At 32.8% G+C, this 15,889-nt stretch overlaps 1 protein-coding gene and 1 pseudogene across 14 annotated transcripts; one reads left to right on the top strand and one right to left on the bottom strand.

Annotated features, from left to right (window-relative positions):
• The first annotated feature begins 1,286 nt into the window (after nt 1-1,286).
• On the top strand, nt 1,287-1,730 carry LOC109806204 (VQ motif-containing protein 17-like; annotated as a pseudogene).
• Nucleotides 1,731-3,711: 1,981 nt separating this feature from the next.
• CNX2 (cofactor of nitrate reductase and xanthine dehydrogenase 2) lies at nt 3,712-13,501 on the bottom strand. 14 transcript variants are annotated; one of them, XR_014429976.1, is made up of 11 exons: nt 13,279-13,497; nt 13,074-13,142; nt 12,910-12,972; nt 10,580-11,206; nt 10,195-10,362; nt 9,919-10,110; nt 6,580-6,648; nt 5,743-5,827; nt 5,501-5,619; nt 4,723-4,925; nt 3,712-4,376 (listed from the first exon to the last, which is right to left on the bottom strand). XR_014429976.1 is itself a non-coding variant. In XM_083064976.1 (9 exons), the coding sequence occupies exons 2-8, from the start codon at nt 13,122-13,124 to the stop codon at nt 5,744-5,746; spliced, it is 1,254 nt and encodes a 417-aa protein (XP_082921102.1). In that variant the 5' UTR covers nt 13,125-13,142; nt 13,279-13,497; the 3' UTR covers nt 4,579-4,925; nt 5,743. The 14 variants fall into 14 exon arrangements, 10 of the variants coding, with proteins under 10 accessions (XP_082921102.1, XP_082921108.1, XP_082921099.1 ...); XR_014429977.1 differs by having other exon boundaries at nt 3,712-4,162; XR_014429975.1 differs by lacking the exon at nt 3,712-4,376 and having other exon boundaries at nt 4,579-4,925.
• Nucleotides 13,502-15,889: the final 2,388 nt, after the last annotated feature.

The raw sequence follows: 15,889 nt of genomic DNA, 5'->3' as shown, positions 1-15,889 counted from the left end.
TATTATTGAAGAATGGTTAATGAATTATAGTTTATATGACATGTGCATAACTCTAATTCATTATGAATACCAAGATTCTAGGACTTGAATCCCTAATAAATGTTACCATCTATTAGAAATTATCTCAAATAAACCCAATAGGTATCCAACATTCACTCATACATTGTAAAGACAATCTATCTAGCATAAAACCTATCATGTTTGAAAACTTGTTTATTAATAGTCGTAGTATCGCAAATGGAATTAGTCTCTAGTCTAATGAGTTAAAGGATACCCGTAATAGGACAAAACAAGAATGAAATTATCTTAAGAATAATCTTTAAAATTATGAAAGTTTATGATTAGATTAGTATTGTTTTAACTAAATTTAAGTGTTATATAATAAAAGAAGTATTTAGCAATGATGGACTCATGATTAACTATACCACAAAAAAATTATCATATAAGGAGTAAGCTTTAATAACTATAAAAGTATCATTCACTAATAAAATTTTGTGTTCAAGTCCCAAGATGCTTGTCAGGTTGACTGAACATGAAGAACAAAGATTGGTTTGTTTTTAGATAACAAAGATTGGTGTCTTCATCGATACAGTAATAGAATTGTAACAAATGGTGCTTAAGTTACACATTTAGGAGCTAAATGGATTCTTATTGAAATTTTTTTCCTAGTCTTCTCCAAAGGGTAGAATGCATGTGATATTTGTCTCATTTGTTCAAACCAGATGCATCTCTTAATGAATACCTTGCCACAACCACACTAATAGAAATAGACTATAAACATTAAGAATAATGAATAATAGTATTATTACGTGAGTCTGTGACTTATATATAGCTTCCAAATTAACAAAGTGCATTTGGTTTATAAAATGACAAACTAAGGAATTTGGTCTAATCATTTGTTTAACATGTGGTAAAATAAGATCATGTTGAATGTAACTAGTAGGCCAAATGACCTTTGGACATGGCTCCCATATTTCTTTGTTTAAAACTATAAATGCACAGACACATTAAATAATGAAGAAAAATTACATAAGTGAGTAGGCAGAACCCATTAATGTCTTTCTCACTTTATTATTTTAATGTATTGACTATAAATTTGGTGAGATGCAATCTTAGTTCTCAAAAGACAGCTTCAAGTAAACTTTTGAATCTACATCTTATTTTCTTGCAGGATATAATTCCATTATGTTTTTTATATAATTGTAAGTTTCCATCCACTTTTCTTTCAACATTAAGAATCAACCACTACTAGACTACAACTTTCTATCGATGTTGCCAAAAAGGAGATGACAGAGCCACATACTTGTTATCCAACCTCAGCAGCTTCAAAGCTAGGAATAGGCAAAGATTTACATGTGATCTCAAAGTTCAAGCCAAAGATCAAGATAGTTCATATTTATGCTCCAAAAATCATTAAAATTGATGTTGCAAATTTTAGAGAGTTGGTTCAAAGGCTCACAGGAAAGCCAAAAGATGAAGGAGGAGTTAGAGACAAGTCCAAAACTACACTGACCAAAGATCCAACCAAGAAGACCTTGATCCTGAAAGAAGATGAAGAGTTTTTGAGTATGCAAAATGGGACAAGGGTATAAAGTGAACATAAAGAGGAAGAAGTTGAGGATAATATATGGAGGTCAAAGTCAAGTGAGAAGTTCAGTGGTTTCCTTGATGGGTTCTCAAGATTGGATGGTTATATAGAAGAGTTATGTACGATAGTGAATCAAAATTAAGGCCTTGTTTTGATTGTTGTTATTTGTATAGATTCAAGATGTGCGTTGAGCCACTGAAGAACTGATGCATCACCATTGTAGATTGAGTACTGACAATGATCTTACTTCTAATAGAGTGCATGTGCATTGATTTCAATTAGTCTGATGGAAATCTAATCCCCAAGGATCCATTTGGAAGAGGTAAGACCAAGAAGGGTGAAGGTTGATCCATAATAGAGCTCACACTTGAAGACCATTTGGCCTTTAACTAGGTCCATGGTTAGGAGGCTAGAGGAGGTTTTTACAGAGGAGGTGCTTCTTAGACCTATGCTCTTCATGAGCATTGAGTATGATTCCTCTTATTAGTCCCTTACTCTCCATTGTATATATTTTGTATGATACTTGTACATAATGGTTACTTGTATAGGTGTATTTTGCCTTTATATTTGTGAGACACTTTCTTTCTTTTCTTATAGGTTATCCCTTTGGGATTTTAGGGTATGTTACTTAGAGACTTTTACTCCATTTGATCTTGTATTAAAGGTCATTGATTTTCATATTTTTAGTAGTAGAAGTGGAGTAAAAAATAGTAAAGTGTGTAGGTGAAGCTAGCAATTGGGGTTATAGTGGGCCTAAGCTAATTTTTACATATTGGGCTTGTTTTGCTCCATTTAATCCAAGGAATTGATTTAGCTAGATCTCACCCTCATTAGGTGAACCTAACTAAACCAATTCCAACATTTTTGGATTGGATTAAGTGAAGGAAAACAAGATGGGCCGCCTAGTTCTTCTAGCTTCTCCCACACACTTAGATAGCTTGTGCTACAAGCTTCTAGCTTAGCTTGATCCCCAAGCTTCTAAGTTAGAATATTGTTTCAAAAGCTTCCAAGTTACTATACCGGTCAGCTTGAGTGTAAGAAGGCTAACCATGGTTCTCCTTGAACCATAGTTAGTCTAGCTTGCACCACAAGTTTCTCCCTCACTATATAAGCTTTTTTCTTCACTTTGTAAACACTTTTGATGATATTATAGAGAGATTTCCGAAAATTGTTCAAAATTTTCTCTCTTCCAAAAGTCTCAACCTCTTTGATTTCAATTCATTTCTCTTATCCTCTTCATACAAGAGTGTGATGAGATTTGAAGTAGCTAATCTTCCTCCAAGGAGTGGCGCCACTTGAGAGTGTTCTTCACCATTGAAGGTGAAATTCGAAGCTTCTTCTTCCATTGGAAGCTTTGGAGAAGCTTAAGGAGAATCAAGGAGTCAAAGGTTTAGGGAGAAGCTTGAAGAGGAATCAACATCAATCTGGTTCTAAACCAAGTTTCCATCATAATCATTTTGATGGTTAAGAATTATAATGAGTATACATTAACATTACTTGCCATATAATACTTTGTTCTTTGTTACTTGCTATATAACACTTGTATTGTTAGATCTCTTTCTCTTGGTAATGATTGCTTTATAGGTATTTCACACTCTAGCAAGAAATTCTAAAATTTTGCACAATCAATTTTTCCAACTCAGTTATTTTTTTCCTTCTTCAGGCTCTTTTATTTTTTTTCCTTCTAATAATCATTCCATGGGGTGCACAAGGGCAATTTTCACTTTTGCTTGCTAACCTTTTTTTTGTTTTTTTATCAATTTACTTCAATTGAAAACAAATATATAATTCAAGCTTTGATAGTCTTGGAGCAATCATCAAGTCTCCATGTCAATATAGACTTGGCACAAGTGTTTATCTCTATATAGACTTTTCAAGAGTAATGTGCTTCAGAAAGAAACACGATTACTGTTTGAAAGTGAAATAAAGATTATTATAGGCAATAAATTAAATTTTGATTAGGAATGAAAAGGAATTTGTTGAAGAAAATAGATAATAAATATATATATATATATATATAAATGTGTGTGCGTGCGTGCGCGCACGCTTAGTTTGAATTACGAAAATCAATAGTATTACGCTTTGACAACGAAAGAAAGATTATTTTAAACAATAAATTCAAATGTCAAATAGAGGATGCTTATTAGGGATAAAAAGAGATAAGAACTAATGAATGCTAAGAAGTCACCATTTGAAACTAATTAATAGTGACTAATTTTCATGACCGTAAACACATACTAGATATGTATTGTTTTCTTTATATAGTTTCTCATACTTAAGGCCAAAATTCAAATATTAAACCGTTTGGTTAAGAAATACAAGCCGCTATTACATGTCAACCAACGTTGATAAGGAATTATTTGAGATGGGATTCAATAATACAAACATTTCTGCATCTCTCAATTTTCACTCCCTTTCATAATACTTTTCCCATCTCTGATCATGGCCACCCTTCCAACGATGAAGACATGAGAAGTATGGTGCATGGAGTGGTATGTGTAATGCATTGTCTAAGCATGCAGTTCTTCCTTAAATTTTGTACATTGATGCTCATTACTTCTCATTTTCATCTTTCTGTGTTTCTCAAACAAAACCTTAATTACAACACAAGATAAGAACAAATAAAATTTATGCGACTAGAATATAGGACCAGCTTTTGTGTCAACCAGTCTAAATAGTCCACGTGATCATTCTTGGATTTTCCCGTTCATAGTAGTTTTGAGTAATATTAACAAAATGTAATCAGAATACACTTGGTTAAGTAGTATCGAAATTAAACTCATATTTTCTGCATAGAATTAACAAACAGTGCAATGAATTACTTGACGGGGTTTAAAAACATTGCATTCTTTAAACTATAAGATGCGATATCTTTGCGGGGTACAGTTATACAATGTAACACTTCAAAAATATTTGCATACCAAAACCATATTTTATGTATAATTACATATCAAAATGGAGTTTAAAATATAATATTCAAACAGGTCAAATAACTCTAGTCTAATCTCACTTCTTAATAAATTAATAATGATGCCAAATTCAGTTTGTAAAATATAACCCAAACGGGTTTGCGGGGATATGAACTGTCAACAATCCATTGGGATAATAATGATGTGAACAAAAAGTATACATACCATCATATGCTAATCCCAAAAAAATTCCCTCGAATCTATTCCGAGGTGAATGGAGTACCACTAACACATTGGCTTTTGTAGCTTTCTTTTAAGGTAATGGCAATGTTGACCTTGGATAGCAAAGTGGCTTTGACTTGTTTAGCTTTCTCTTCTTTTATTCAAGGTGTTCATAGCGTTGACTTTGGATGACAAAAACTCAGCACCTAAACCAGTTTATGTACAAGAATAATTCAAAACGGGGACAGACCACATATACAATTGCTTCAAGTTTGAAGCTTAAGCAAAAATATCATTTCGACCCCGGATAGGTCACATGATAAACGGTTATGCAAAGATAAAGAATGCACCCTTTTCTTAACGTTTTGTATACGAAATGTGCAAGAACAATCAAAATTGTCTGTTACCAGGTAAAATCAGCTACATGAATTAAACAATGTCATTGTCTTTTGTATAATTTAATTTAGATCCATTTTAACAATTTCACTTGTCTCTCTTGGTTTATCTCTATCCCTTAATGGGTTATTTTCCATCTAATCAGTTTTTTAGCTCAATCTTTTATTTATCTTTCTCTCAAATGTAGAATCATAATGCAACATTCTTGTCTCTATAACCCATATATATGAAATGCATTTACAATAATCAAGCCTTATCTCACTGTGCGAAATCAGCTACATCCATCAAACGACATAATAATAGATGAAATGCATTACTTTAAATTGATTAATAGACACAAACATATAACAAAATATTGATAGGTATAAGTGAAATTTTTTATCACCCCACATGGTGTGAGACTGACTATCAATGAATATCTTAGCCAATACTCAATTCAGGGTGCTTCTGACTGCGGCAGCTCTGGTTGCCTGATGTAAAAGCAATTTTATCAATATATGATAGCTGAAATAGAGACGAATCATTTGTGTGCCTCAGTAAATTGTAAAATAAATATTTTAAGATATTGAATGGATAGCATTTATAGGTATAGCATTTATAGGTAAAAAGAAAGACAGATGAACAGACCTTATCCACCAATATGTATCATAGGCCTATTAGCAGTCTTTGCTATGTCAAACATACCAGCATGTGAAGCTTTCTTCCTCTTCACCTGGATCAAAGAAACGGCAACATTAAGAAACATGATAGTACAAGACCCTATAAAATAGCTTAGCTAAAGTTAGCTGTACAATTTCAAGTAGTCTATGACCCACTATCGACTATTTTGCTAGAAAGCAATCACATATCTTGATAGAACTGAACAGAGACAAAAGGAAAATCATAGAACAGAAATGACTTTGTACTATATTATTCAATGGATGTGCTCAGGTCAATGTGGTCTAGAGGAAGGTGATACAAATAGCTACTTTCTCAGGGTATTTCAGAGACCCTGATCTCCCCCAAGTACCAAATGAGGCTAAAGCTTTCATAACAAGGTTCCATGCCCCCTCCTCTCTCTCCCTATGTACAGAAAGTCTAAGTGTGTGTTTGGTTTATCGTTTGAAATCCATTCAACGGACTTTTACACATTCCAATGCACTAAACAGAGAAGTAACTCTTTTGTCCCATTTGATTAAAAGCAAGTTATGTTGAACGTAACTTTTTCCCAAACACACCCTAAGTAATGCCTTTTCAGTTGGATGGTGGGGTGTGTATTATTCCCTGCTATGCTTCTCTTATTCCTAGAGTAGATTTATTTTATTAGAGATCAACTATCATACTAAATTAAAATAATGTGTGAATGAAATTCTATTCCTACATCATCATATTGAAGAGGATAATGTGGCAAAGAAATAAAAAAAACAAATTAGTAAATCATTTTAACATAATTTGGAGTTTTAACAATAAATAATAAGAGCATACCGCTGCCCCTATTATCTCCCTAAGTTCATGATCCTCAGCACCACGCCTCAAGGGATCTCTTAAACTAATCTGCAAGACAATAAGCCTATATAAGAAAATCACATAAATCTTTTGGTGAAGTTACAATTGAAAGATGCTTTATGTATTTGATGACTGATTTTTATTGTCCCTGTCAATGTCAATATCCATACATAAAGAACCTTTAACTTGACCATAATAATGGTATAGATAACATCTCTAATGACCAGCATGTCTTGTATGAGGAGAATGCTTATCAAGTACAATGAATGGAATATTTTATTATGCGCTTACTTTCAGCACCTTTCGAAAAAAAAAATGTGAGCTAAAACTCAAGTGGAAGCAAAGATGAAGTAAACAACATGCTAGAGCAGATAAAAACAAGGTTAAGAATCCAAAAGATGGATGATAGTACATCTAAGAAATTATTATAAGTAGGGTTGGGCACGGATTGGATTTGGAACATATTTTTATCCAATCCGATCAAATTTAACGGGTTAGATTGGTTTTTTTTTGTTTTTCAGTCTCCAATCCGATCCAATCATATTGGGTTTGGATTGGATCGATTTATTGGATTTATCCGTAAAATTAAAAAAGTTTTAAAATAATCACATAAGACAATTTATAAAATATATTTTCATATCATCAATTTATAAAACATTTAATATTATAAACTTGTTTATCAACATTATAAAGTAGTAAAGTACTACTTAAAACATTATAAATATCAAACTTAAAAAAATAAAAAACATCATTATATTAAAACTTAAATCTACCCAACACCACAATCTACATTTCTATCGGTCATCTTCAACATTACAAACTCAATAAAATATCTACAACATTACAAACTTAACAAAATATCCCGTGTTACAACCAACACCGCAAAAACCCTAATATGCAATTGGTATTCAACTTTCACGAATGAAAAATACTCACAATGATGCAAACAAAAAACTTGAGTTTCATTTTTGTCCTTTGATACTAAATGAATGGGTCGGTTTCAAACAAAAAAAAATAGGTTGAATGGGTCACTTATCCTTTCTGTCTTTTATAGTAGCCTAAATTTGATAACCTAAAATAAATATAATAAATGAATAATAATAATAATAATATGAATTGGATGCATTGGTTTGGTTTGGTCCCTAAAAATCAAAATCCGAAATCTGAACCAAACTAATTGGATTTCCGATTTTCAAATCCAAACCAATCCGATAGTCCGAACCTATTGAGTTTTAATTGGATCAAATTCATTAGATCATTGGATTGGATCAAATCCACGACCACTCTAATTATAAGGCATCAACTAAATGGAATATCAAATGAAATAGAATGGTGATGTAGAAGAGGAAAGGGCGAGGAATTGTATGTTCAATCCCAAAACATGAACACAATAATTCAGGACTTAATTGAGTTAGAGATCATCTAATTGCTTAATAGATCTTCCTCCAATGCAATTCAATGCGATGAATTTATTTGCTTGACTGGCCGAAAGATTATACCATCAAACTCAATGTCACTTAGTCATACAAAATTTGTAGTAATTCACAAAGCACTCATTATTGATTAAACAAAATAGTAAACCAGAAAATAATAGGAAGAAAAACAAACATCACTATTTTACAGAGGTAATCTGGAGTTAAAAAGCAAACAAATAATTACACATTCCCAAGTTGTGGCTTAAAAATGAGGATTGGTTTATCTTCACACTGCATGAGCAAAGGATAGAACATGGTCTCATTTGTTAAATTGACTTTACTTGGGGGACGTTTGATACATGGCAAATTTTTTATGCTTGGGAATCATAATTCATGAGAATAATAAATCCTAGAAATCATGATTCCCAAGTAGGCATGACAATCTAACCCGTCCCCGTGGGTACCCGCCCGATCCCGTCCCGATTTGGACGGGGAAAACCCGTGTTTATCTGGTTCGGGTTTGGGTTCGGGTTTTCCCCGATTGATGAAATCGGGGGCGGGGGCGGGGACGGGGATGTTAATACCCGCACCCATACCCGCCCCTGCCCCCGCCCCGCTTAATAATATAATTAAAAAATTATTTTTATATATATATAAACCAAAATTAAAAATATTTATATGTAAAAATTTATATTATTTTTCTTTTCTTTTATTTTTTTAAAATTATTCATATTTATTTAAAAGAAAAATAGAAGAAAAAAAAAAAGAAAAAAAATAGGAGCGGGGGCGGGGACGGGGCGAGGAAACCCGAACCCCGCCGGGGGCGGGGATGGGGACCTAGATTTTACCCCCGGCGGGTATCGGGGGCGGGGGCGGGGGCGGTTTAAATTTGCGGGGGCGGGGGCGGGGAACGTAAAACCCGCCCCCACCCCGCCCCGTTGCCATGCCTATTCCCAAGAATCATGAAAATTTGTTTGGTTGGTCATATATATTTCTGGGAATGTTTATAAATGTTACCTAAGAATCAAAGATTTTTACTATGTTAAATAAACAAATAAAGGTAACATGAAGTTTTTATCCCATTAAAACTTTTTTTTACCTTTGGAAAGTTAGTTTCTCACCTTGGGAATCATGATTCATGAAAATCATAAATCTTAGGAATCATGATTCCCAAGAATTATGGAAATTTGTTTGGTTGGTCATAAATATTTCTGGGAATGTTTATAAATGTTACCAAGAATCAAGGATTTTTACTATGTTAAACAAGCAAATAAAGGTAATGTGATGTTTTTATCCCTTTAAAACTTTTCCTTTTACCTTGGAAAAGTTAGTCTCTCACCTTCCCCATAAGAATATTTTTGTGGAAAACATATGCAAAACCACTCGTGAGAAACATGTTTCTTAGGAATGCTATTTTTTAAATAACAAACCAAACACCAAAAACTAACATTCTCAACGTCAAATCCTTGAGAAAGTAAAAAATTTTAGTGTACCAAACGCTCCTTTAATGTCATATTTGGTTTCTAAGATTTATGTCATAAATCCAACATCTGGTTGTAGAACCATAATTTTCATGTTATCAAAAGATCATGTCTTGATGCATATAAAATATTCCATTTACTAACAAAACTTCAAGATTGACTATACGAATCCACTTTCTACATGGCACTTCTTACTTTGGAAACGAATTTTTGAAGTTATGTTGGTCTATTATGAGTTGACCAGATAGTTTCCTTTTTCCCAAAATTGAGCATATATCGCATCAAGAATTGTAGCCTCACAGATTCACCAAAAACATTAAGTATTACAAATATACGTGACATCACAGATTCTAGCCCAATTGTCATCAAATTTAAGTGACATGCATAATATATTGAACTTTGATTATTTGAATATAACTTACCTCCGAAGGACCAAATAAACAGACTTTAAAGTTTCCATCAGCTAGTAGTCGCAATCTATTGCAACCGGCACAAAAATGCTCAGTCATTGATGTGATAAATGAAACTCTGCCTTCATGCCCCTCTATTGTGAAATTCTTGGCTGTATCTGTAGGGTGATCCTGAACTCTTTTTAAGCTTGTAAACTGTTTCATCTGTTTGATAATGATGGTTATAAAGGGTCTCTATTATAAGAGAATAAAACTAAAGTTAGGTGTCCAGTCTGAATTCTACCTTACCACTGTATCCAACATTTCTGAGTAGGGTACAAGTTTCTTGACATTCCAAACATTTCCATCAAAAGGCATGAACTCTATAAACCGAACATCAATTGGCTTTTCACGCGTCAACTCAACAAATTCACAGATTTCATCATCATTGAATCCACGCATTACAACACAATTGACCTAAAATGCAACAGAAACATAAAAGACACCTTAAAATTCATCCCTTCGTGACATGTGAAATTTACCGTAGAGGTTATGAACCCTTATACAAGAAAAATTTCCTTTCTGTATGATTCATTTGAATAACTTAGTGAATTTGGAAAATGGGTAGTTGCTCGTGGGGAGGTGACCAAAGAGAAACATTAGTACAAAGTAATGATACAAGACCAAAAAATACCTTGACTGGATTCAATCCAAGGTCTATGGCAGCATTAATTGAATCCATTACTTTTCCATGCCCTTGGCGTCTCGTCATAAACTCAAACTTCGCTGGTATCAGTGTGTCTAAACTAATGTTGACAGAAGTAAGCCCACATTTTTTCAGCTTTGGTAATTTTCTTGCTAGCGCTATACCATTAGTAGTCATTGACAATGTCTTCAGCCCTTTCAAGTTTGACAATTCCAAACATATGTCTTCAATATCCTTTCTAACAGTTGGCTCCCCACCTGTCAAACGTATTTTATTTACCCCAGAGCTTACAAACAGATTTGCCAATCGCAGAATCTCAGCCTTTGTTAAAAGTTGAGGGCTTGGAGTGAGTTCAACACCATCTGCTGGCATACAATACTGACACCTTAAATTGCACCTCTCTGTTAAAGATATTCTCAAGTAAGTGTGAAGCCTTCCAAATGAATCTACTAACATATCAGAGACAGAATTATCCTTTTGATGATCTTCAGACAATGAAGCACAAGATGTTGTTGCAAAAGCTCTAGCAGAATATTCATTCAAGTTGCCACTGAACCCAGCTTGATGATTAGCACTTCTGGCAGTACAGTAGGAACCCATCTCACAATTCAACTGCTTTAAGAAAATTAGTGTCACAAGACAACCACATTTTCATGAACAAAATTTGAACATATACCAATATTCTTGCACATAATCCCTAAACAAAAAACAATTCCCTTCCAGTATTCATATTGTAAATACTCAATTGGTATTACAAAGGCACAATTAAATGATTGGTTTTTGCATTTTCTCGATAGAACTGGGGGACTACAAGTTAATAACTGAGTTTAAACACATCTCAACAGCACCACCCTCCAGATTAAAACACACAGAACGAATCACTATAAAAAAAAACAATTAAATTCCCCTTAGATTTGCAATACAAAGACAAAGGTAAAAGAGTAAACAAATTATTTGTTTTTCCTTTTCAATTGACACTGACATGAACGACAGGGGGGAAATGTGTGCAAAAAAGGAAAACGTAATCACAGTGAATAGTTTATTTTAATCAAAGAAAGTCACCTTGAATAAAGAGGGGTTGATAAATTAATCTTGCACCGTTAGATTAAAAAGAAACAAAGGGCTGGGATGGGGAGTAACTTAAAAGAGTTACTCCTGAAGTTATTTGATCTTCCCTATATATATATATTACTACACCATTGAAAACTCAAGTTCAACCACATCAGGAATAAATTACTACTGATAAAAAGAGAGTAATGAGTACATATGTTATCCGGTTTAATGTGTATCAGATTTAATTAAGACTCTACATGAAAACATTATGTGGCATAACATATGGGTGTAAATCAGTAAAAACGAAAACAAAAATATAAAGCAAACAGAACCAAACTAGAATGTGAAGGAGCGGATCCAAATTGATATGTGACTGAGTGGGTAAGGAAATAACGAATGCCTACCCTGGAAAAAGCCAATAGTTGCATCATAAAAAACTGCAAGACTTGAGACAACTTAACAGAACACATGCTGCATGGTGCTCTTCAATGCTCCCCTCCTCTGAATCTTTATCCACATTTTTGTTTCATGGGAATTAAAATTAAAATGTTTTACAAATGAAATTCACCATGATTTGTGCGGACGATTGATGTCATTAAATTGAAAAATCTCTAGCAACTCCACAAAGAAATAGAAACTCATTATCTAATTAGAAACGCCAGTATGATAGTGTCAGACTCTTTTCAACACATTACATGTCAAGGGAATTATATGTAGGTCCCATTAAACAGAGAGTAAACTCTGGTTATTTACTGAAATCTACTTTAAGTTTACCCAATAATAAAAAGTGCACCTAGCCTCCCTCCATTGTGCTTAATTCAATGTCAGGCTAAACCTCAGAATCCACTCTGTTTAATTCAATCCCAGTGGCCCAACCTTAAAATCCTATAATCTTAGCGCAAACACGTTTTCATAATATACTAATTTGCGAAACTAATTTGCACTCGCGGGATGTGACTTCTGTTAGCCAAACTTAATTTTTAACACGGAGGGAAATCAAACTTAGGAACACCAAGTCGACCCCCATATTCCAGAACAGGCCTTACAGTTATTGGACCAAGAAGCTTGGCTAAGCACTTAAGCATAAACCACTTTGAAATCAAAAATAAATATAAAAATAAAAAAAATAACAAAGTTGAGAATAAATAATTCCTGAAATTTACTAGCAACACCGTCATCAGTTAAAACATAGCATCAAATAACATTCACTGAACACTTTCATCAAGCACCAAAGACGCAATGATAAGGGTAGAGCAAGAGCATACAGTGTTACTGGAGCCCGGAGTTTGGAGCCATCTAACTGAATTCGCTAGATTAGATTGTTGACCCTGTCATAAAAAAAGTAATAAATCAAAATCAGCAAGCTACACAATCAATCACACACAAACAAACATTCAAATTAAACAGTTCGCGCGTTATTCTCAATTACCGCACGAGAGCGAAGTCGAGAAAGTGCGGAAACACTTCTGAAGAAAGCCATTTGCACCAACGCAACAACCTGTATCAGCTCGTCAGCGTTAGCGAATCGAAAGAAATCGAAACATGCTAGTTAGGGTTCGAATCGAAAGAAGAGCGTACCAGTAGAAGGTAAAAGAAATAGAGAAGAAAGATCACGAATTCAGTAAAAGGAATACCTGAGATCGGTCTCCGCAATTAAATACTCAATTTGTATATATGGAAAACGGAAAAAGTTGAGAATTCCGTTTCAAAATCTCATATCTCTCAGTCTCGAACCCACTTCTCCCACGTGTGATGAAATTTCTATTCAGCCTCCTCGCTTTTGACATCAAGAAGCAAAAGTGAAACCGCAACCGCAACTGCATCATCATCAACCTTCTTGTCTTTTATTGCGTGGAAATGAGAGAAGATAAGAACATAAAGAATAAGAATATTCACAATCTGGCATTCAAATTCCAATCCTTAGTGTATTACCTCCGGTTACACCGGTAAAGTTATTGAGTGGCGTAATACTTAGTAAAAGTTACACCGGTGTCATTTGAACCCTCCTCATATATATATGAGGAGAAATCCTTTTACTCCAAGAGTAAGTCTATCTAGACTTACTCTGTTCAATAACTCATGTTCTACATCAAATTTTAATAATCCAACCGTTTAATTTAAAATTCTTAATACATAGATCAAATCTGTAAATTTTTAAAAAATTTAAAACTCATTTGATACTTCATTTCATCAATTCAAATTGATGGATAATCATAAAATCGTTTTATACATTGATTCGAATTAATGAAATGAAGTATCAAATGATTTACAAAATTCACAATTAATATAAAATTATTGAGCGATGTAATACTTAGTAAAAGTTATACCGGTATAATTATAACCCATATATATATATATATATATATATATATATAATTTAATACTATTTTGAAGATAAAATAATTGTTTAATTTTTTTTTAAAGATAAAACATAACTCATTTTATTAATCTTTTAAAATTTTAAAATATGTTTCTATAGAAATATAATTACACAAAAGTTTGTATAAATAAATATTATTTCATATTTACTTTACATAAAATAATAAAGAATTTAATTTATGATCATGGAATTTTAAGGTACTCATATTTTATTATTATTAATTTATAACTGAATTTTAAGAATTATTTTAAATTTTAATAAGTTAAAATTAAATATATAAATTATATATTTATATATCAAGTCGATTTAAGAATTAAACAAATCAAACTCAAATTCAGCTCATTCATTTATCAAAATTAATATTTAACTCAAGTTTGAATTTTTTTACTTAAATAATACTTTTTAAAAAAAATTTTACCCAAATACTAACTGTGCAAATTTATTTACATCACTAGTACGATTTACTATTCACGTTCAGAACGGGCCGTTCTGATATCAGAACGGGCTATTTCAGATGTAAAAATAACACATGACAAATGGATCAGAATGAGTCATTTTGATATCAGAACAGACCGTTCCATTTTCAAAATTAACACATGAACAGTGGGACCAGAACGGTCCATTTTGAATCCGAAATGGGTCGTTCTAGCCACTTCTGATGGATCGATGGAACAATAGACGTGAGCACACATTGATGGGTCATCAAATGCAAGGTCCATTATTTCACACACGAGAATACATGGAATGGTACATGGTCAATTCCATCTATTTCCTATATGTGCCACGACTACTACAATGCAAGCTCAGACATGAAGATTCTTGGCTAATAATGACAAGCCTAGATAACCTGCACATTACATTAGGAAGACATGTCCAAATAATATATAATTATAATAGTTTATAAGTAACATAGTGCGGGTTTTTGACCAAAGTGGGGTCGTTGACCAAGTTATTTACGTAAATGGGGTTGTTCTGAATTTATTTACGTCTTTGGGGTTGTTTACAACGGTGTCGCTATGGCCCATAGCGACACCAATGCCACGTGGCTTTTTTTTTTTTTGGCGGAGGGATGGCTGGAATGAGCCACAACAGTGTCGCTATGGGCTGGACCAACACAGTTTGTGAGCCAACAAAGATGGTGTAGCCCATAGCGACACCATTTAAGAAAAAAAACGAAAAAAAACTGAAATAATTTAAATATAACCTTAAAATAATCAACTGAGTATACTTATTATATATTTATAAATAAAAAAAATTATTTCAAAACGTAATTTTAAAAAATAGATTTAATTATTTATTTAAGTGGTGTTGTGGCCTATAGCGACACAGAGTCGCTGTGCCCACAGCGCCACTAATTAATTTTTTTTTTTTTAGTTATTAACTTATTTTGTTTGGAAATTTGTTTAATTTATATTTAGCACTTAAATATTAATTTGTAATTATAAAGTTTATTTTTCTGTAATTTATATTGTTTTTGTATATATATTTTTGTCCTTTAAATAATTTTAAATAGGCGCTGTGGCCTACAGCGACTCTTAGTGTCGTTGTGGCCCACAGCGCCAGTAATTATTATTATTTTTTTTTTAGTTATTAACTTATTTTGTTTGGAAATTTGTTTAATTTATATTTAGCACTTAAATATTAATTTGTAATTATAAAGTTTATTTTTCTGTAATTTATATTGTTTTTGTATATATATTTTTGTCCTTTAAATAATTTTAAATAGGCGTTGTGGCCTACAGCGACTCTTAGTGTCGCTGTGGCCCACAGCGCCAGTAATTTATTTATTTTTAGTTATTAACTTATTTTGTTTGGAAATTTGTTTAATTTATATTTAGCACTTAAATATTAATTTGTAATTATAA

The sequence above is a fragment of the Cajanus cajan genome, chromosome 10 (genome assembly GCF_000230855.2).
Source record: "Cajanus cajan strain Asha chromosome 10, NIPB_CcT2T_4, whole genome shotgun sequence".
Taxonomy (NCBI): domain Eukaryota; kingdom Viridiplantae; phylum Streptophyta; class Magnoliopsida; order Fabales; family Fabaceae; genus Cajanus; species Cajanus cajan.
Note: the sequence above shows the minus strand (reverse complement) of the source record. Positions and strands in the feature narration are given on the sequence as shown.